Source organism: Etheostoma cragini, chromosome 15 (assembly GCF_013103735.1).
Source record: "Etheostoma cragini isolate CJK2018 chromosome 15, CSU_Ecrag_1.0, whole genome shotgun sequence".
In the NCBI taxonomy this organism is placed as follows: Eukaryota; Metazoa; Chordata; class Actinopteri; order Perciformes; family Percidae; genus Etheostoma; species Etheostoma cragini.
Window position 1 is genome coordinate 13,292,207 of NC_048421.1, and position 22,670 is coordinate 13,314,876.

A 22,670-nucleotide genomic window follows, 5' to 3' on the forward strand; every position below is an offset into this window, starting at 1 on the left:
CCATCACAGCATGTGCATCATGCTGCTAATTTGTCTGCTACACACCAATGAAGAGCAAGTGGACCTATGACGGCTGTTTCCAGCTTTATCAGGATCCAAGAATTATTGGAAATTAAACGAAAGGCTATGAACCTTGCACCGTTTATTGTTCTCCGTCCATCTTCTTCCAGTTGCTAAAATCATTTTGAAAGGTAATAATTGGTTTGTTGGAAATTTGTGTTACAATTTCAACAATAAACTGCTTTTCAATTAAATACTGATAAAACGTCTGAATTAAATCCCTGTACTGCTGAAATATTTTACACTATTCACTTTCTATCAGGTAAAGCTGAAGTAAAAATAAAAATAAGGCATATTTCAAAAGGTATTTTTATTCAGTTCACATCAAGGCAGCTCATAGATGATGTTCAAGTAAGAGTAAGCATTGTGACTTAAAAAGAAATGATGTTAATACAACATTGACATTGTATCCAGACAAGAACATATTTTGTCATTTTGGCTTCTTACTTTTCTACAAAAAGCTTCTTTTTTTTAATAGATGTTTAACAAAAACAACTACATATGTCAGCTTTTTAATTGTATAATAATGTCACTGTTTCAGATTCAAACTATTGAAAATATCAAGCCACAACTAGTGTGCCATTTTACAAATAAATGTTGAGCTCTGCACTTTGTTACAGTGTATATTAGTAATTTAATAACTGCAAAAAACTCCCACAAAAAAGTCTGAAAATGCAATAAAAGAACCTTTCTTAATTTTAATTCAATTAGCCTTTTTTTATAATGATATGTTTTCTGTGTTATATTTAAATGATTATAATAATATCACCTAATAATATTCAATTCTTGTTTTCTTTTAAAGTATTGGGTAATGTATCGTTTTAAAATCAGATTAAAAATAACTTGCATGCCTTAAGAAGAAACAAATGTACTAATTCTGGCTTATCACTTTTATCATTGAATTGAATTAGTAGGATAACAGCAATTTTATAGTTTTAATTATTACATTTTCAAATCATTTAGAGGGAACTGTAATGCATTCTTTGAAGTTACTAAATTATCCAGAAGTTATTATATTATTGGTAGCTACCAGCTCACTGGTGGATCTTTTAATCTGTACCACTGAAGAGCCACAGAGTTCGTTTATGTGTCATTATTAAATTATAGCAGTGTTTTAACTCAAGGCAAATTAAAAATCAGCCCTGCTATGCAGAAAATGAATGACACTATTTTGATTTGGATGTGGCGTTGTATGCTTTGTTGTTATGTTGTTGCTTCCATGTGAAGGACCTTCATGGACTCTGAGATCATTGAACTGGTGTCAATTTGTCCGTAGATGCCCACTAAAAATGCCTTGTGGAGCAAGATGTCCGCGTGTTCTGTGAAGAAGAAAAAAACACATGGATGTGTGACTCCGACCAGGACTTGCAAGAAAATATAGCGTGGTCATGTGCTGTCATGCTGCTTCTTCCAAAATGACTTACCTTGACAGAGAAGCACATATTCTGGAAGATTCCTGAGAGCTGTCTGTACCACATCGAAGTTACCACTGCCCATACAGTACATGAAAGTTGGCAGAAAGTCTGTTGCCAAGCTGCAGCAGAGAAAACATACACTATTAAACAGTGAAAAGTGAATCTAAACAAATGAAATTATGCATACAGATAGTGTGAAGATTGAGAAATACACAGATAGGTATCACTTCACAATTACTTTTCCATATTTATCTTCACACATTGCCACTCAGTTCCAGCATGCTTTCTATAGATGGATTCGCAGTGCTGTAAACTTACCAGGGATTATTCTGGATGCAGCGTAAGGCAAGACTAAAGGCCATGTTCCGACACAACTCCTCAGAGGTTGTCATGAGTCTCTGCAGATCGTTCTACAAACAGTGACACAAAGTGGTGATTGATGTGTTACACACCGACAGGTAATACCCATGATCTCCTTTTTTTGTTTATGTTGTTAATGACTCACAATGAAGTACTGGATGATCTCTGGACTCCTCCTCGATTTCTCATCCACCTCTGTCAACACTTCCAACACATCTATAGCAGTGGGGGGAAAACAGTGTATTATTCATTATGATACAGGATTTATACATGGGAAATTGCTGCAGCAGTGTGTTTTTTTTACCCTCGACTGCCTCTCCTCTAGACATCTTTTTCAGGTACATTGTCATGTCAGCAGCACTCAGTGAAACCGAGGCAGATATGTTGACTAGGGGCAGAGAACCAGTGGATAAGTCGTCTGGTAAAGAGCAAAAGCAATTAATTAAAAATAGCAAAATTAAAGCTTACAAGAAATAATGCAACAGTGGCTCTCTAGACTTAATACATAAAATGTCACCATGTGTCTAGACAGTAAGAAAATGTGATTTATTTTAATTGTGTTTTATGGGTTTGAAGTGGGCTAGCAACCGTATGAACTCAAAGATCACCACGTGCTCACCATCTCTTTCTTCTGGCGTAACCTCTGAAGAAGACCTTTTCACTGGCAAAGTGAGTCCAGCCAACAGAGATTTCAGTTGCACCAGGTCTGGGTTTTCTGCACACAGACACCTGGCAGCAGAAACAGCACAACAAAATCTCTAACAGAGCCATTGTTGCTGTAAATACGGTAAACTCATTGACGGTTTGCCATTCAACTGTTACAATTCTATCATTCAAAAGGATTCTTTTTCCACGATACACTTACTGCAAGATGTCAGAGTGCTTCTGTAAATAGGGAATGGCGGCGGCTGCATCGTGGGTGATGTACTTCTGTGTGAACTGCAAAAACTTGTTAATGAAGACCAACGGAGAACGAGTCCTCTGGAAATTCTACGAGAGGAAAGATGCACAAACACATGGTAAAACTCTCATTTGTAGCTCTTTGATACAGTGGTTACGTCTGATCTCAGTCCTAATCCCCTGGTGAAGATTTGACAGTGCCTACCCGAAGGACCTTCATAAAGGACAGAAGGCAGTCTTGAAGCGCCCTCCGGTGGTTGCTGTGGAAGACAAGCGGCTGCAGCAGCTCCAGGATGGCGAGCACGTTGCTAAAGAACGTCATGTGGTTTTGCTGCCGAAACTCCTGCATGTTTAGGTGAACGCGGCCGTGCAAGAGACCAGCAATCATAGGCAGGTGTCTGGAAAAAAGAAAGGAAGAACAGTGTTTCAATCAGTGTTTACTTATAGACTAACTCCCAAAACACTACTGCATAGAGTACCACCTAGATATTTTTTTTTTTCACCTGAGCAAAAGGACAGGGTGGGACACAGCCATCTTCCTGCATGCAAGGTTGGCATCAGACACACGGCCCTCAACAGACTTTGAGTCTCCTATATCGGCAAGCAGTGTGACCAGGCGATGCACCAGGACATCAAGCTGGGAAAGATACATAAAATAAGTATATACCATACTGTGAACTATCATGGTGATGTGTTGCAATATTATTCAAACAAAAAAAACAATGACTTTTTTTGTTGTCAACGCCAGTAGAATTTTTTTTTTATAAACAGAAGATGATGGGCATTACATCATATCCCCATTTTCAGCATTATGATCGCTTCCTGTGGAGTGTGCAGCTTATGGAGCTTAGTGAAGGCTGCAGGTCATGACTTGTGACCTATTTTGTAATACATAATATGTCAGTGTATTTGTTACTGCTACTTGTCTTGTTTTTACTTTGTGATATCCAAATGTATTTAGGAAAGTTCATACTCATCTACCAGATATTTTACGCACTATACAGAGCCTGTGGCCTAAGTACAGTATGATGACAATCATATTTACAAGAAGAATAAACAAACCTATCCTAATACCATGGTATCTGGGCATACAAATCAAAATGTCACAACAAAGCCATGTACATTTAGATGCTAAAAACTATGTGTTCTATGAAACAGAAAAAGACAATTTTACCTTGCAGCTGCTGCCGTCTGCAGCCCCCCCACTGCTGAAGGTGCCTTCAGGCAGGGTAACGTGCTGGATGACCTCAGGGAAGTGTAGATAGATCTGCAGCAGCAAGTTCTGGCAACGCTTATTCATGCCACTAAAAAAATAATACAAACAAAATGGGATGTATACAGTATGCTATGGTTTAGAGACAAAGCCCTAACTATAGGAATAGCCATTCAACTTTGAGGGAAATACATTTTAGTATTGTTTAGGACAGTTCAGCTGTCCATGGCAAAGCTAGAAGCTCAGTAACAAAGTAAGCAAGACTACTCCCTGATGTTTTTGAGTTTTGTAGCTTGAAGCTATTTAATTGACAGTGACTGGTTGACCAATTGTGTGCAGCCATAGAAAGTTTGTCACAGTTTTGCACCTCTAGCTTTACTCTATAATTTATAGTCTATAAGAATGTAAAAAGCAAACAATGTTCCCAGTTTTACAGAAAATGAACCGTGGGTTTTGTCAAATTCACTTTCTCCATCTCTTTCAATGGATTATGAACAAAGCTGATACAAGAGCCCAGATTAGAGCACGATAAAGCATGTTTCTATTGATTCTTACTACAAGCGACAATAATTAATGTACACTAATACAAACTAGGCACATGAAAGACGTAATGTCATCTAAGGCATTTGCCTTGAAGTCCCTGTGGTTTCATAAAATCCTCTAAGGCTCTTGTCAGGCTCAAATGATGCGTTCTCTTCTAACTGAAGAGTTTACTACAGCTATGAATTAAGCAAATCAGAGCAACCTTGACCAAGAGTAAAGAGTCTGCTGTTTTTTTCAACAGTTGGTGTGTAATCGGAATAATCACCAGCTTAACTGACAGCGAGGTTTCCCAAGAAGAATGCTCAACATACAAGCGAATGTTTATTGAAAATAAAGGGTTTTGGCCTTGTATTAAACAAGGCTAAAACCCTTTACTTTCAACGTGTTTTTATCCTGCCATATTTTCACGAGCAACAATTTCACCAGAGAGCTTAGCTGTACTTAAAATACTGTAATTCGGAAGCTAATTTTGCTTGACCTTGGCCAAAGTTTCCTCATTAAAGTGGTTTAATAACCAGAGACATTTTCATGAAAGGAGGGTTTGCCTCCACAAAGAGTTGCACCCTGATCTCTGACAGCTAAGTCAGAGCAGGAATTCACAACACAGGGAAGTTTAGAGCTTCAGCCTTAATCCTCTCGGCTTCATTATAAAACACTGAGCTTTTAAAGAGATCACAGTACAGACGACTTCTGCTGGTTTTAATTTCACACCAATAGACCTAATTATCGAGTTTTCCCTGGTCCACAGCATTGTGGATGACAGAGGAAGTCTGAAAAGTTAATCTGCACTGAGAAGAAAAATCTAGTGTGATTTACCCCAAGTTTATCAGCACACCATAACTGGGAAAAAGTGACTTTCCATATTTGGGCTAGTTAGAAAGAACAGTACAATGTGTCAAAATGAAAGGGCTGAGCACTTCAGTAAACCTTATTCTACAAAAGGTGATAAGCATGTATCTTCACATATGCAACTTATGTACACAACACACATACACCGTACCTGTCCTCCCTTTTCTTCGTGCAGTTGATGAGGTACTCTGAGACTTTCTTGATGTTTTCTAGCTCTCCATTGCAGTAGGAGTGAAGGAGAGGCAGCCTGGACTGGATGAGGGAGCAGGAGGCCTGGTCCAAGCTGCTTTTGTCATCGCGGGGTGAGTCGCGACTGTTGAGCTCCGACTCTGCCAAGATCAGGTCCACCAGACTGATGAGCTCCTCAGAACTGAGTCGTAGCACAAACTTCTCGGTTTTCTTCTACACGGACAATAACAGAAAAAAACCACACACACAAGTCCTCAGCTTCACGAGAATCAAATCGGTCTTATTTAAAAAATGCTGAAAAAAGTGCAAACAGGGACTTTGTATGTGGTCTTTTAGATCTTACTTGAGGGATCTTCTGGTCGCGTCCTTGCCAGATACGCGGGATGTGGCTGCACGCCCACAAGAAATCCAGGGCTGATGATGGATCAAGTCTGAAAAATGTTATGCAGACACTTAAAATAATCTCTCCCTATAAAAAACATCATTCTTAATAAAACAACATTTTTTAAATGGGTGTACTTGTAGTCTCTGCGCTTGCTCAGAAGAGCATTGATACACTGCAGGATGGTGGACCAGTTGGACTGATGTGTAAGCAAGGCCAAAAGATAAGGTCTGTAGGCAGGGGTTCCTCTTGCCTGAAATAGAAATATAGTAGGAAAGGATGCATCAGGAACGCCAAGCAAACACTTACAATGGCATGACAAGACAAGAGAAGTACATTATCTGCAGCCAATTCTTATCTTACCTTGTTGAGGGCAAACAGAAGTTTCTGTTGAAGGTCTGGACACACTGAAGTGACCTCAGGGTCGAGATGCTCCAGCCAATCAACCAGCAGCCCAGAGCTCAGTCCCGACTTTGTCACCTCAGAGCTGGTGGCAAAGGTGAAACTGAAAGATTACCTCTATGGAGATATGACTGAACCTCTTTTCAATTCCTAAGGCCTTAATCAAGACCTCAGAATGCAGCTGAGCCAAAGATGTTATGCACAATGTGCTGGTTTATTACAACTTACAAGTCAAACATTTTACCATTATCATTGAGTCAAACTGGAAGCTTGGCGATACAAAATGTTTCACACAGTAGTAACATGGCATCTACAGTTAAATCACTCCACTTTTCTACCCATACGCAGACAATGTTCTACACAAATTCACGTTATCACTCCATCTACTTGGACAAGACCTTGAATGTGTCAATGAGTATTTTTCTCTTTTCTGCCTCACTGGCAGTTATTCTGTAAAGTGTTCAGTGGTTTTCACAGCAAGTGAATCTGTAAAGCCAATGTAAAGCTGCAAAAACCAATTAAACATTTTCAAACCAAATCCAATAGCGGTTTCCGAGTACAAGGCCACAGACAGCGGGCAGCCATGTTTGTCATTTGGTCCCGTCAAATATACATTTTTCTTGCATGACTTGAGAGGGAAAATGAACTGCGGGACTCACTTGTTAGAATCCACTTCCTTTTTCACAGCTCGCTCCTCACTTTCCTGAAGCAGCAAGGAAATCACCGTGGCAACAGGGCCAGCGGTCCCGTTCTGTGTACCAACAGTCATCAACAAAGACAGGAGCTCTTCTAAATACGGCGACCTCACCTCCATCAGCCCTTGTAACACTGGAATACAAGAAAAGACAGCCTGCTTAGCTTGGACTGCCGTTATTCATCCTTCGGTTTACAATGTCTATCAAGCAATTCACTGCAGGTTTTGTCCTAAGTTCAGGTTTTGTTTTCTTTTTATTGTAAAAGTACTTTTTGTTTTCTGTTATATATGCTGTTGTTAAAAATCAAAAAAAAAAAAACGGAGAAATCCAGTTTTATTTTTAAGTGTCAAAGTGTATAATGGAATTAAAATTATTGTTAAAAATATTTATTGGAGTAATGTTTAAAACATGAAACGGGATGCTCAGTTCAGACAAATTCAATGCACATTCACACACAATAACTAGCATTACCTTTCCCAATGAGCTCTGGTTCTGCATTGCATCTGTCTCCAGCTTTCAGCATTGCAATAATGGCTATCAGAGGCACGTCAATATCTCTGCGATATGCCAAAGCCTCCGCCAGGTGGAGGAAACCTGTACGCACTTCAGGGCAGAAACACTTGTCACCCACTGATGATATATAATGAAGTAATCAACATTTGCTAGATAAAGAGTGGAGGGTCTCACCATCATTGTGTCTGTGTTTGTGTGAGTTCTGACCAGCAAAGGTTTTGAGAAGAGTCTTTAGTGGTCCTGCCTCCACAGTTGGGTTGTCTAACCAGATTAACATCTCAACAATAACCTTAAGGAAAAGTGTGGAGAAAGCCATGTCCTGGGACACAAGGCGCTGGAAATAACAAGGAAAAGGTCTTATATTGTAGTGTGTTTTGACTCAACATGGAATTATGCACCAATTGTCAGCGAGTCTTACCTGGTAGAGGTGAAGTTGGCGCATGAGAGGACAGGACAGGGCATGGCTGTGGTGCATTGATATGACAATAGGTCCTGCGTGAGCAGAGGTGAGCAAGGCCGCAATGGCCTGTAGGAGCCGAAATGCCAGCCCACCCTGCTGAATTTGGCCCTGCTTGGCCCGCATCAGCTCTTTAGCAAGGGCCTGCTGCAAGGCCAGAGAGAGCTGGCTGGGAGGGGGGCCTTGCCAGCGGGGGTCCACTTTAAGGGGGAATATCTGTGAAAGCAAGGGAAACAAAAATTGGTCCGTTTGAGACAGAAGTGACTCAACAACTTAGATTAAATAAAGGGAATCAACTTTTTTTTAGAGGTCAATTTCTATTGTATCAACAATTGACATTTAGCTGAAAACAACTAGTGTTTTAACCCTGTGTTATCCAAAAAGTTAAAAATAAAATAAAATATCCTACCACAAAGAAATGAGAATAAAACACATAATAAGTCCCACCTGAAGCAACATGCCAGTGAGATCATCATCAGGCCCGACAGCAGGAAGCTGACTGGCTGCTCTCATCTTCACAGAGCTATGTGGTGTTTCCACGGTAACTTTGGCCTTACTTTTCTCAGCAGAATCTGTCAGGAGGGATTTAGCCAGGACATGGACTAATTTAGATTATTTCATACAGTACATTTAAAACATGTTTGCCAGATACTTCACATTTAAAGCACCATGCCATCTAAATGATTATGTGCAAGTATAAAAAAAATCTTAATATTAGATAGATAGATAAATAGATAGATAGATAGATAGATAGATAGATAGATAGATAGATAAATAGCCTTTATTATTAAGACTCACGTCCATGAAAAAAAAGAAGAAGAAAAAAGAAGATACAGATACACAAGACAGACACCAATTAAATAAGACCGCTACACCCGTAATCCCATAAGGGTGACTGGTATCGCAAAGCACTGAACCTCGGGTCAATCAGATGTGAAATGACAGAGTTACAAGAAGAATTCAGGCGACCAATACATCAGTAGTACATGAGATTCCTCAGTAAAGCAGAGAGTGTAATAACTCCTGCTTGAAAGAACAATTCACTTGCACTACACCACCTAGGTTTCCTGAGTAGAATCACAAGCGACCTGCAGCTTACTGAAACTTTCCTTTTTGAACATGACCCACAAGGGGGCAGTGTAAGTATTGTAAGCAGTCCAATATGCTTTAAAGAGGTTTATCTTGACAGTATCAGAACACCAGGAGAACTTGCTGGCAAGCATGTTAGCCTGTACAAATAACATGCAAGGCTGCCTCTACATGTCCTTATCATCTGACATTTGATCTGTTAAGACGTGACCCAAATACTTAATTTTACAACCAACAGTTAGCACTTGCCCTGCCAGATGTAAAGATGGAAAAATAAGGTCCTTATCCTCTTTCACTCTACAGATCTTAACCAAACTCTCTTTGGCATTATATTTCACATCATATTCAACACCATAATTGGAACATGTATTCAAAAGCTCCTGAAACCCTGCACTGCTAGGAAAAACAACAGCCATGTCATCTACGTACATGAGATGGTTCACTAGCATGTTACCAATCACCCGGTGATAGTATGCCCCCCCCCACCCCGACGGACGCCATTACCAACACCAAACAGAGTAGTGAATCCATCCCCCCATTTGATCTGTTTGCTCTGATTGGAATACCAAAAAGCCAGGATTCTAATTATACTTTTCGTTACTCCTCTCAATTTTCGGCTAAATTTAAAAAAAAGCTTGTGGTGTTTAACTAGGTCAAAAGCCTTGGAGGCATCAATAAAAACAGAGGATTTTTGTCTTCTGTAGGTTTCTGTAGGTGTCTCTTGAGTAATACAGATGTTTAATGTGAGAAGTCTAAACATTAAAATGAGAAAACTACTTAAATAACATTTAAAATATATCCTTAAACCGCACATACTGAATCATTTGGAGGCTAAAGTCACAAACCTCTGTGTGTAGGAAGAGAGGAGCTCAGTAATGAATGGAAGGTATGCCCCCCAGTGGCACCTCGCTCATGCTGCACTTCAACCAGGTGGGCCATGTAATCTATTGCAGGATACATGGAAAGTTTGATAAATCCTAATAAAAGACTATAATGTCTCATTACATTTCAAAAGTAGGATATCTGCAGCCTTCTTACGCTTGTCCATGATGTTCTGTTCCAGCGTCTGTGTATCATGAGAGACAGCCTGATCCAAGTACTGTAGCAATTTACTCATGCTGGATACAGGAATACCAAAGGACTGTACAAACAGCAGCAGCTGCTGAGGCTCCAGGTCTTGTAAAGCTAAGAAAAGCATGTATTGTTCCATTAAAAATGTATTAATTCAATTATTTGATAGGGACAGAGCATGTTAATAAACATCAGTTTACAAGCTGTAAACCTGCCAGAGTTACCAAGAATGCTAACTTACATCTGTAGTCCCTAGTCAGGTAACAAAAATAGAACATTCTAAGTAACAACATATAGATACAAGTATACAATATATAACATACATGTAGAAGAGGAATAAATAGATTGCACAACATTTCAACTTACTGTAAAAGTGATCACAGTTCTGGTTTGCCTTAGGCCACAGTTTCAAAAGTCAATCTTAAAAGTGGAATATGTAGGTTACTCCCTTTTTAAACATGGTAGACCTTTTTTAGTGTTTACTTCCCTGTTCCGACAGCCCAGTTTGTCAAAATGTTGTGCGCCTGTATGGCCTTCTTTTTAATAAAATTAATTTAAAGGAGGTGGGGAAAGCCCATACAGAGCAATGTACATTAAACAAGCATATTTGAGTTTTGTTTTTATAAATCAGAAACCTTTATGACTTTCTTAAAAAGTAAACATAATGGTTTAATTGTATTTATACCTGTTAGTGATTAGTTTATTTAAAATATTTTTGTGTACTATGGCAAGTCGTACCTGCATCAACCAATCGAGACACCTCTGATCGGATCATCCTCAGTTTCAACCAATCAGGCAGCAGAAGGGCCTCTTCTGACGTGTCAACCAGGAAGGCAGTGGGTAGAGGTTTCTTGTCGGGGAACCAAATGTCCAAAAGAGCGTAGAAATCACTCTCTCCTGTAAAAATGCACAATAGTAAACAAGTTGTTAAGGCCCCTTTACAATTGCAAACATTGAACTGCAAAGTGAACAGGACTACCTTTGGGAGGCCCCAGTGTCAGCAGAATAACCATGGCATGGACTACAAGGATGTGCATCGTAGCAGTCTCTCCTGTGGTCCAACGCAGAAACACCTGGTCCTGAGATTCTGACTGGAGGGGGGAAAAAGTGTCAAGGTTCTTGTTGTATTTTCTTTCTTCCCTCACATTCACTATCAAGATCATTCAATCATCCCAGGTCAAGTGATGTCACTAGGCCTATAGATTTTAGGGGATTTTATGGAACTTGCTGAATATTCTTTAATGTTTCATGTACTTTTAGCCAGCGAGAGGATCAATACAAAGTCCGCCATGATGTAAGTGATGATGTAGTTCAGTTAGTAACAACTCCTGCCAGTGCTCACCCAGCTGTAAAGATCCTCGCCCTCTTTGGTCTTCCTCATTCTCTTGATGTATGTAGAGAAGATGGTGAGGAAAGCACTGAGCACAGCATCAGACTCAGGTCTGCAGGAATGCTTGCAGAACAGGCTGTTCATGATGGTGGAACGCTCGACGATTAGCCGGGCAACGTCCTATAGAGTGATTGAAGATCTGATTAATGTTAGCACAGTATTTCTGTTAGGATTTTTTTCAGCAACGGGGGGGAACGGTTTAGGGTTAACAGAAAGTTTACTGGTCCCGAACCACGCCAACTCTCCGCCGGATCAGCAAACTTCCTATCGCTAACTGAAGGCCTGTCTAAGAGCTCCTTCTGTTCTCTTCCTGCCGAAGTAGTCTCCTAGCGGCAGGGAGTGAGACAGGGGGACCCCAGGGTGTTCTAGTTAACTCATTCTTTTTGCTTTCTTTCATTTGTTTCGGGATAAACAGTCAATTCACCAAATTAAGGGAACCCCTTAAAAAAGAGATCCAAGGGTTTATTTTATTAATAAACAAATTTTAACAACAAACTCTTTGCCCCATATTGCTTCTTTCCAAGCTAATGTAGCAGTCATATGTGGCAGGACCCACGTGAGCGCGGTTTCCATGGGAACGCAGCCATCAAGGATGTTGTCCCTGTTTGTCACTCTGGCTGAGAAGAAAAAGGCTGTACTTACTCTGTTGTTTATTTGGTTGTCATGACTTATCCCCACAGTGGAGAGAAAGCGGACGACCTTTCGTTTGAGTTCAGTGAAGCGGACAGCTCCGCAGATTCGTGTAATTGCAACTTCATGACATTTCATAAACTTCTGAAGCGGCGGTGGCAAAACGTATATATGGGAAACACTGGCACTGCTCAACAAAAACAAAACAGATTCAAGAAAAGAATGTAATGTAATGAATTTAAACAACTCGCCGTAGTTACCAGGGCCAGATCATTATGAGAAGACTGCTCCTCCACTGGTGCATGCTGGGATAGGTAGATGAGATAGGCACTGATCGTCTGTGGATCTGTCTCCATGTGAATAGCCTTCAAGAAAGCAGACAGACAAGACATCCATCAAGCTCCTTGTCATTAATCCTTCTAAAAGGGTTCCATTTATTTCCAGTTATAGACAGTTTACTGTGGAGTCAGACACCGACCTGCTGCAGAGCAGTGGATGTCATTCCTCTGACGCTGTCAAACAAGGGGAGCTTTGGGAGATCTTGTAGCAGCCACTGGTACCCTGGCAAGAGCTCGGCATCAGCAGAGTCTTCTTCCATGGGCTGATCCCGCTCATCTCCGTCCTTTAAGCCTCCTTCAGTCAGCACCAATGACAAACCCTAAGCACAAATATATAGTGAGTAAATGGAGTTACGTTTAAACATTAACACAATGCTACAAGAGATGGGGGGGGGGGTTTCCGGTTCCTATATGGTACCTTCATGGCTAGGACCCTCGATGCCACCTGAGAAGAGCTGAGACGACGCAGAAAGTAGTCCAGCACTTCACATGTTGTCTGTTCGTCAGCCTTAGGACCTAACAAAAGATCCTGGAGCCGTTCAAGTAGCTGCCTTTGCTTTTGCTGTCTCTAACAGGAAGGAGGTAGGAGAAGGAGACAATAATTCAGGATTAGTCAAGAATCATAAGACGCATTTAAGTATGAATAAGCCCAGGTATACATCTAGCATGTTAATTTGAGCCCCAAAACTAATAAAAAACAGACATTAGGAAAAAAGTAAAAACAATTTCAGTAGTTGCTGCCTGCCAACAGTAAGTTATGTTGGTATAATCAACATACTTGTCTCTTCTTGGCTTTCTGCTCTTTGCTCTCTCCCTCTTCATCATCTTCTATTGGCAGACTGTCATCCGCAGCATCATGCAGTAGGAATTCACACAGGCACTGCACTGGAAGCACATCCAGGGACCCCTCACTGGACTGGACCAAATCAGCCAACCACGGCATGGATTGAGAGGAAGCCTGTGAAGGATTGAAAATGTACTACAGTTACAGGACGCACACTGAAAGGAAAAGCCTTTGGAATAATGTGTTATTTCTCCTCTTTAAGTCAGACTCAAATAGTTTTTGACCAATGTTTTTGCTGCCAATAAATCACTCAATTCCAAATAGGCTGTCTCAAGTTTAAGTTGAGCTTTGATGAAAAAGCATGTTGACCCAAAGCAAGTCCAGTATAACACCAAGCTAATATCTGTTACAAACGATGTGCTTGTCAACTTACATCTGCTGAGTTTTTAGTGGATCAGACATACCCTTTTGAGGAAGATTAACTTTGTTTTATGAGCAGTAGAAAGGTGGTTCCGTATGTCTTGGGCCATTGAGTAGTGTGTAGTAGTGTGTCCGTGGCCCTTACCTGTCTCTGGATGATGTTGAGGAGGAAGTCTGGGTTCCGGCTGCGGCAGAGGAGATGTCCCAGACGCAGAGACTGGTTGAGGGTTTTCACCTGCTCCTGGATCTGAGGAGGTGGTCGACGAGGAGGACCCCTGAACACGAACAAAACCCATTGGTCCATCTTACAGTCACACAGCTGTAAAAACACTTTCATCAAGATTTTTAGATTGGTAATAAAGAGAAATCCCCAACTTCTTACAATCTAAACTGAAAGGATTTTCTAGTGGGAATAGCTGGATTGGAGTGACTGCTTTAGAAAAAGTAGGCATGTGTTTGCTTTCTGTTCTCCCTCCAATCTAAAGAAGGTAGACGATGTGTGTCACTTTATAACTGAGGTGTTTTCTTTGAGAATGCAGTCTACGAGTTACAAGATGTATAATGTAATTCCTCTTGGTTTCTTACTGTGGATCCAGACTGGTGAGCTGAGACAACAGCAAGCTGTTGCTCTCTGTGATGGTCTGTTTGGTGGAGGCTGCTGCCAAGTGGCTCTCAAAGGCCAGGATTTCTTGTTTCTCTCTCTGGGAGATCTGCAGCTCCCTGTTGATCATCTCAGTCTTTGTGTCCTCGTCCGCAATGGTGCATGGAGGGTAGGTGCAGTTGCTATGGAAGCATGAAAAGATGCGTGTTAGCTGTTCAGCTTTGTAATCCTGGAACTGTTCTATGCTAAATGATAACTTTTAACCTACTTTGTCATAACCATCTCCATGAGCATTTTCAGAGTAGGATAGCCATCCCAGGCAGCCAAACCTAAAGGAAAAAAATGTCAGACAATACATTGTTAAAAATATTGAATAGCTTAAAAGTAGCTACTCTTAAACACAAAGCGTATAAAACGGGGGGCTGTACCTATTTTCTGAGGATTAAACGCCGCCACCACAAGCAGCAGCAGCCATGCCTTCCAATACAGTGTGGATATTGCCAAATTTGGCGGTTGGTACCTTAAACATTAAGAGTGATTCGTTATTTTACTCTGTAAACTGTACGACCTGAAAGTGTTTGACAGATGACGGTTGTAGGTACCCTGCAGGCAGCTGAATGTTCTCTGGGTGGTGGTATGTACACAGATTCAGCACTGCATCAATGAGTTGGATCCTCTCCACTTTCAGGACCTCCAGGTCTGTTAAAAAAGAAACCATCAGTCAGCTCTATGGATTCAAACTGAGAGGTCAAGAATCATGCCAAGAGGTATTCAAACAATTACAACGAATACCACATTTCCTTTGTTCATACGTTCCTAACATGCATCTTTTCTGACTTGTGAGGATAAGATGTGAATAAGAAGTTGGCCCCTTCTGCTCATTAAACTGAGACACGTGTATTTACCAAATGTCCAAATACTCTGCCAGAGAGAAATATATACAAAGCTTTAACTGTGATCATAAACAGTTACAGCTTAAGTGGATCATGACCCACCATCAGACTGAACTCCAGCAGCCCTCTTAACCAGGTGATCTGCAAGCTCCATGGCATCGGCTGGGCCCAGGGGCAAATCACGTGACAACCCGATGACCAGAATGCGCATCAGTGTGTCTTCCAACAGAGGCACCTCGGAGCAGAGGCGAAGGAAGAAACTGAGGAACAATAAATAAATCAGCTTTGTAAGGTGACAGTGCTGGATCTAGTCAGGAAATCCAACATGCTTAGTTTTAATGATGGAGGAAAACTCACTTTCTGTCACTCTCTGGAGGCCAGTTGTCCCACTTGTAATATGTCTCAGGTTGCTCTGTGAACAGCACTTTGTGAAGGCTGCGGACAACGAGATGATTAATTTACAAAGTGGCAGAAAACATGATTAGCTTGTGCAGTTTGAACAATAAACCCATCAGATACATGCAGTTACCAACCAGTGAACGTAGTCTTTTGCTCCAACTTTGCTAATGGTAGGAACCACGGTGTGAAGCCACCACACAGCATCTCTCTGGATGGCAGCTATCTGATTCTGAAACGACCTCAGGCCCTCCAGATCTAAAAAAAAGAAAAAAGAAAAAAAAAAGACACATGTTTAAGGCAAAAGTATTCATGTGTAGGCAAGGCAAGACATGGTTTATTTGTATAGCATATTTCAGCAACAGAGCAATTCAAAGTGCTTACCACAAAATCAGTTAAACAGAAAAAAAACAACAATCCTCAAAAGAAAAGAATTCATCAAATAGATAAAAAACAATTGTAAACTTGAGACTACCTTCACACTAATTAGTCAATGTTAGTGCTACCTTTATATCGTAATATCGTTAATAAATACATCATTAGAACAAATACACAGCACTCACTCTTATTGTCTCCTTTGTCCCACGCAATTCCTGCTTCTTTGACCTGAGCGGTGATGCCCAGCATCATGGAGACAGTCAGTAAATCTGTCACCTGGATGACAAAACGCTCCTACGGGAGAGACAAAGATAAGTGTAAATACATGAAGCTAAAAGCTGAAATGACTAAGGGATTTACATATAAATACATACTTTGAACTCCATGTCCACATAGCTGGTCTCCTTTCTCTCCTGCATTAAACCAAAGCAGAAGGACTGGAAGTTGATCTCGTGCTTGGTCTGTTTGATGATCTCTCTCAGCAGGGCTCGGGAGGCACGGAGGTAATCATCCTTGTTGGTTAGCAGGTCCTGGAACACCATCGCCAAGAACTACAGACACAGTGAAAGACAGGGAGAATGTTGATTGTGAGAAAACTATTTAAACAAAGATACTTATGACAGATTGAACTAGTAAAATTATCTCCCAACTACTATTTGTTTAAACAATTCAGAAGTCTGCAGTTTCACCTTTGGAGCCTGTTCTGGGCTGTGCTGCAGCACTGTGTGGAGGACTTGCATGTTGTTAGGATTCCTGGCATTGGACAGCTCATTGAAGATCACCAGCTTCACTGTAGTGCCCAGGTTGTCTTTGTTAGTGTTGAGCAGCTCTCTGGGGGATCAAGCAACAGTTAGTGGAAGTCTCCACGTTTAACGACTAGTAAGACCAAAAGAGACTCCACAGACCTGACACACAGCATGTAGTGGTTGAGGAGGACTTTAGGTTTCAGTCGGATCTTGATCAGGTTGGAGATCACCTCCATGTCATCGGATCCCTGGGTGTTGCAGTTCATACACAAAGACATGAGGAGGTCTTGAGCTGGCCGAGTCAGCTGTGTACACACAAAAACAAAGAGAGGGCGTTAAGCAACATTCATCTTTATATTCATGATTTCACATACTAAAAAAACTGTGAAAATATTAGATATTAAATGATATTGCAATATATTGCAGTTAACAATTAAAACACTGGTACCAATAATGCCACTGGTACCAATAAAACAAGATATCAATGTATTGACTTCCTTGTGCGTTTTTCCCATTTTTTCCCATTATAAGCTACCTCTCACCTTTCACTATAAAGATATTGTGAAAAATTCCCCCTGCAATTCATGCCCCAAATGCAGTATTTTACTCCAGGTTGAGGACAGATACTACTATTACTTACACAATGAGGCTAACAATATAGCTTTACAAGTGTTTTATTCCAGGATAATTGATAATCACCTTTGGGTTCTGGAGCCACATCTCCAGCCTCTGCACAGCCATGAGCCGGGCCTCTTTGTAGCCACACGTGGCCGTGAGCAGACGCAGCAGGTTTCGGGACACGTTGTCCATCGGCTGCCTGCGGTTCAACTGATCCCTGAGGACTTCCAGCACGTAGTCCTCCACACTCTCTGACAGTTCATCATACCTACAGTACACCAGAGGGTGAGAGAAAAGTCAAAACGGTCCAGAACTGAGTACATTTTTTATAAATGACTTAATTGTTATAACTCTATAAAACATTTTGAATCTAAAACTTAAACATGAATCTGAAAATGTTGAGCGGTGTCTGTTAGACTGTACAAAGGGTGGTTTTCATACCTCGGCATAATCTGCCCTTCATCCTCAGGGCTAAGTTTCTCCTCAGCTATCAGCAATTCAGTCTGGCTGTCGTCCTCATCGGGGGTAGAGGGATGAGGGCTGCTACCTAAAAACAAAACGTAAAAAAATAAATAAAACTAAGCAGCATAAATACTCAGCACGTTATCAGCATCAGCAATCCTAACACCCAACAAGCCGGTTTGTTTTCTCAATGTGAAACTCTACCTGCACTGAGATCTCCACCAGAGCGGCCAGTGTCAGCCTGCAGCAACATGCTCTTAGGGGGCATCTTTGTCCCAAAAGCAGTCTGGATGTTGTCAACAAAATTCTTACAGTGAGAGCTGTCCACCCAGATTCTTTCTCCAAGAGAGTCCTCAATGTATACCTGAAATTACATTTTGGATTGATTATCTGAAAGAGTTCCAACATGGCTAAAATGAAAGAAATATGTGAAAAAACAAAATAAATAAAGTTTTGAGTGTTAGGGGATTCTCACTTTTACAAAGATCTCTGGCCAGTTCTCATCCTCCTCGTAGGCTGCCATTAACAGATTGCAAGCAAGAACAGACACAAGACTGTTCCCCTTCGCTTTAAAGTTAATGGAAGCATCCCGACGCAGGAGGCTGCACAAGGCCTTGTGACAAGAGGGAGACAGGTGGAAAGTCCAATCAAATCCCGACATTTATGAGAGGAAATAAATTTGTGAGGCTAACACAAAGTCAAGGAGAAATCTTACCTCAATAATTCCTTCAGTAGCAAAAACATTGGGTCTGATTTTGGCCAGGAACATGAGACTGAGGTACAGTGTTATGTCAGGCTTGGCTCGGTTCATCTTGAGTTGTTTCACTGCTCCACACAGCAGTCCCTCAATGCGGTCATCATTTCCTTCAGACTCTGCAGCTTCAATCTCATCCAGCAGCACTGCCGGTGACACTAACATGAAGAAGAAGAAAAAAAGATCTTGAGCTTTCCTTGCAACTTTTTCACTATGGCAGTGTAAAATATACAAAATCCATTTTGTAGCCTTTTTTAGGTTAGCTTTTTCGAGTTTAAAAACAACACAATTGGTTTACCTTCAATAGGTATCACAGATGGCTCCTTTATGGAGGGTGATATCGCCCTCTTGTCCACAGCTGCGACATCAGCGAGTCGTCCCAGAGCACTGACTGGAGGGGTGGTGGATAGTTTGGGCCGCTTGGTGAGGCTGGACAGACCCGATGAGGAGGGCAGAGTGGAGGTCGTCTCTCTCTTACGGTCAGCAGGTAGACTTGTGGATGCTGGCTTCAGCAAGACAGCGGGGGCTTTGGCCTCTCCACCCTGGCTCTTTGATCCCAGAGCAATGAAATCTCCTGGTGGAGGGTGACCTGGAAGAAGCAGACAACAAGGAAGAGTGTAATTCCCCTCTGCTTTGTTTACATCTTAAACACAAGATGAGCAAACTAACACTAACGTTAGACTACAATGGGTTAGGCTTTAAAGTACCTGATGTTTTTGCAGCAGTGGGGCGCCTCAGAGTTGTAGGCTTTGGACGATTCATCTTGACTAACACACACAAGTCAAATTCACAGCAGGTTAAGTGGGTAACATTACTTAGCTTGGTGTATTGTGCGTGTGAGAAAAACACAGAGAAACACGAGCAAATGTAAAACACACAAGTTCATTAACGTAACGTTAGCATACATGCTGTTAATTACATCTCTATTAACAGTAACAAACTGGACAAAACCTGCTAGGCTAACGATAACAATTGGCTGTTAGCAACTTTAGCTAGCTAACTTAACGGTGTCAAGCGCAGCACTGACAGCGGTCTAGCATTAATTGACCTGTACATTTAAGTTAAAAGTGTCTCACGTAGTTATTCGGTCTCACGAAACTGATCGTGGTTATCATAAACGATGCACTTTAAACAAAAATGAACGTAAGGCCACTCAAAAGCACACAATCTGAGCCATGATTACGGCTCCTTCTTCTTCTCTGTGTTGTTCGTTAACAAACATAAAATGCATACCGCCGCCTAGTGCCAGTGTGTCATTGATGACAGCCCCCGTTACTTCTACTTCGAGCGGTTATTCTGCTTGTCACGGCGTGTAGCTATGTTTTACTTTGAAATGTTTACCGGAATTGTCATTACGCCATAGTTTCTATCTTGATAAAACAGTAGTACTGTGTTGTAGTTACTCACTGGCACCACCAGAGAGCTGGAAACTAATCAATTTGTTAGCCATGCAGGCCATTGACAAACAGGCAAGGTGATTATCTTTGGCTAATTAAACAATAGACGGATGTGTGATTCTGTACTATGATTATTGGAGGATTTACTTGGTATGTGTATGGCGCAAAATTAGAAGACGCGTGTGCCATCTGGAGGTTGCAGTGGGTAAAGTTAGACAAAATGGCATACTATTCTTCCGGTAAAAACTTTCAATGTAAAACATTCTTGTAGTTACCCACTGTGACCAATAGAGGGCACTAAATATTCGTTTTTATTTTCTTATACTATGCACAGCACTTAACTATGGTATACGGTCTCAACAAACATAACTTAAATCTTGTTATACCAGGGATATAATACACTAAGTGTAATACATACTTAAAAATACATAATTTTTAAAAGAATATCACTTTTGAATTTGTTAATACAGTTTTGCATTTGATACATGTACAAAGCAAAGACCAAATAATTGTCCAGCAGATGTCATCATTTTGACTTTATTACCCACGTAATAACAATGAATCAATTTAAATCTGATTGCTTTAATGTGTCAGCAGATATTTTACCATCTCACAATCATCATCCCAGTCATCACAGTTCAGATTGACCTCTCTGAACACTTACATTACCTGATCAATATAAAGACTTTGATAGGACATCCATCCCATCTCTGCTATCCTTCTCTCTTATGATCTCAACAGCATCCTAATATGTATAGCATCTTAGTAAATATGAGCTCAATGATGCACCTGTTTCCAATTCATGAGATGTGCAATGTGCATAAATTATCAGTTACACCAGCAACAGTTTTGGGAGTGTTATGAATGAAAACAGAGCCAAAGACATCCATCTAAAACAACCATTACTAAATAACAGCATTCTGTGAGGGCTTTTTATTAAAGACCACACACCTGAAAGGAAGAATAAGAGCAACTTTATCATAACTTTCCCCATTACATAACAGAATGAAATGCCATCAAACAACACAACCCAGCAGCCACAAGTGCTAGCAGAACTGAAAGGAAACAAGATCTCAAGTCATCAAGAACGCTTTGAATCTAAAAACTATGTGATGTTGATGATGATGATGATGAGTCACACTTTAAAGCAATGTAGATTCAATAAATTACAGCATGCACATTTCCTCCACACAGCTGTCGTAATTCTTTTAAAATGTCAATGCTTCGACGAGAACAAAGTCTGACCATCAGAGCTTTGCCGCCCACGGTCATCGTCAGTTCTTTGTTAATTACTTAAACATTACTTAGCAGTCTCAAGTACTTTTTGTACAAGCTGCACTATTCCCACTTGCTGTCCTCAAAATCCCACACTTTTGTTTTGATAAATGGTTTTGAGCTTTAAGAGAATCTCATAGAACTTAGTCTTCAAACAGTCCGCCAGGGCCTGCTGCTGCAGCTTCCACCACTACTGTAACTTCACCATGTTCGTTTTCATGCAGCTCTAACCTGCCAGCCGGTTACGTAAAGTGTTTTCATATGAAACACATTTTGGTGAAGTCACTGGAATGTCCAGTCAATGTTCCAAATTAAATCCTGTGTCATAAGGGATGTCTACAAATCTGCAAAAACAGTCCTTTTACTTCCAAACTGTGCCGGAGGCCGCTGCCTAATGTCTCATCCAGCTACTCCTGACCGATGTAAAAAAAACAGTTGAAGGAAGAAAATGTGATTAATAAGTTAATGTTTTTATCCAGCAGGATTTGTTTTTTTGGGCTAATTGATAGTGCTATTGCCGTTTTAAAAAATCCGTCTGGTCAATATCAGCCTGTTACTCACTAATAATTTGGAGCATTTGGAAGAAGAAAAATCATCCCCCTACAACAGGGGGCCTCTTTATGCCAGATCACATTTCTGAGTTCAACAGTCTGAGTCACAAAGGAGCAAGATTAGTGACTCATTGTTACTTCCTGTAATTTAAAACTGCCTGTAAGAACTCAGACCCCACAGCAGGTCGATCTAGCGAAACCCTACACAAACATTTGATTTCACTCTGAAGGGTAAATCAGACAGCTAGACCATCCAATCCGAGATTTCTATTAGACGACAACAACTTTTGAACGTACACGTTTCACCAAAACAAGTTCCTTCCCGAGGTTATTTTACAGAGGCGCCGTTGTTCTGGCGAATGTGATTGGTTTAAAGAAGTGCCAATGAACCAGAGCCTGTTTTTCTCCCATCCCGGACTGCTGTGCGGAACCTTCCAGACCTTCCTCCGCAGCACTGTGGAGGGATGGCAATGCAAGACTACATGGACGCTAATTTGGTGTTGTTGTGTAAACTAAGTAACTTGATGTTTGACAACAATATCATTGGTGGCTCTGCAGTTTGTTGTTCTATACGTTTATGTCCTTTATCCCGTATTATCTCATCTAATCTCATCTCTAATCCAATGTAGTGCATTTTTTTAATCTCACCCCATCTCACTAACCTCTAATCTAATCTACTCCGATCTCATTTAATTTATTCTCACCTCTATTCTAATCTACTGTAATCTCATCCCATCTCATATTTATTATATTATGTCTAATCTAGTGTGTGTAATTTTATCCCATCTCATCATATCACATCTCTAAAATAGTGTAATCTAATCCCATTTTGTTTAATCTCATCCCATCTCATCTCTAATATAGTGTAATCTAATCCATTTTGTAATATCATCCCATCT

At 40.8% G+C, this 22,670-nt stretch overlaps 1 protein-coding gene across 6 annotated transcripts; it reads right to left on the reverse strand.

Annotated features, from left to right (window-relative positions):
* Positions 1–351: 351 nt before the first annotated feature.
* ints1 (integrator complex subunit 1) lies at positions 352–19,769 on the reverse strand. 6 transcript variants are annotated; one of them, XM_034894311.1, is made up of 48 exons: positions 19,627–19,768; positions 19,256–19,380; positions 18,847–19,137; positions 18,510–18,706; positions 18,270–18,407; positions 17,999–18,158; positions 17,774–17,879; positions 17,414–17,600; positions 16,874–17,019; positions 16,658–16,799; positions 16,343–16,519; positions 16,154–16,262; positions 15,728–15,848; positions 15,552–15,629; positions 15,297–15,454; positions 14,904–15,000; positions 14,730–14,821; positions 14,570–14,630; positions 14,286–14,483; positions 13,846–13,975; positions 13,275–13,454; positions 12,915–13,064; positions 12,637–12,816; positions 12,419–12,523; positions 11,481–11,648; positions 11,118–11,229; positions 10,877–11,035; positions 10,106–10,252; positions 9,913–10,011; positions 8,426–8,550; positions 7,940–8,194; positions 7,696–7,855; positions 7,480–7,611; positions 6,973–7,141; positions 6,275–6,401; positions 6,049–6,164; positions 5,873–5,960; positions 5,492–5,742; positions 3,910–4,039; positions 3,239–3,372; positions 2,941–3,133; positions 2,701–2,825; positions 2,455–2,564; positions 2,140–2,253; positions 1,981–2,051; positions 1,794–1,885; positions 1,485–1,594; positions 352–1,379 (listed from the first exon to the last, which is right to left on the reverse strand). In XM_034894311.1, exons 2-48 carry the CDS (start codon positions 19,308–19,310, stop codon positions 1,264–1,266), a joined length of 6,561 nt encoding a protein of 2,186 aa, XP_034750202.1. In that variant the 5' UTR covers positions 19,311–19,380; positions 19,627–19,768; the 3' UTR covers positions 352–1,263. The 6 variants fall into 6 exon arrangements, with proteins under 6 accessions (XP_034750202.1, XP_034750201.1, XP_034750199.1 ...); XM_034894310.1 differs by having other exon boundaries at positions 6,275–6,398; positions 12,410–12,523; XM_034894308.1 differs by having other exon boundaries at positions 12,410–12,523.
* Between the last annotated feature and the right edge of the window lie 2,901 nt (positions 19,770–22,670).

Excerpts from the sequence above, each read along its gene's own strand:
- ints1 (XM_034894308.1), bottom strand. The coding sequence starts at position 19,310 with ATGAATCGTCCAAAGCCTACAACTCTGAGGCGCCCCACTGCTGCAAAA. Across the intron at positions 12,524-12,636 it reads CATCCACTGCTCTGCAGCAG|GCTATTCACATGGAGACAGA; the intron begins GTCGGTGTCTGA and ends GCTTTCTTGAAG. Across the intron at positions 4,040-5,491 it reads ACGAAGAAAAGGGAGGACAG|TGGCATGAATAAGCGTTGCC; the intron begins GTACGGTGTATG and ends TTATTTTTTTAG.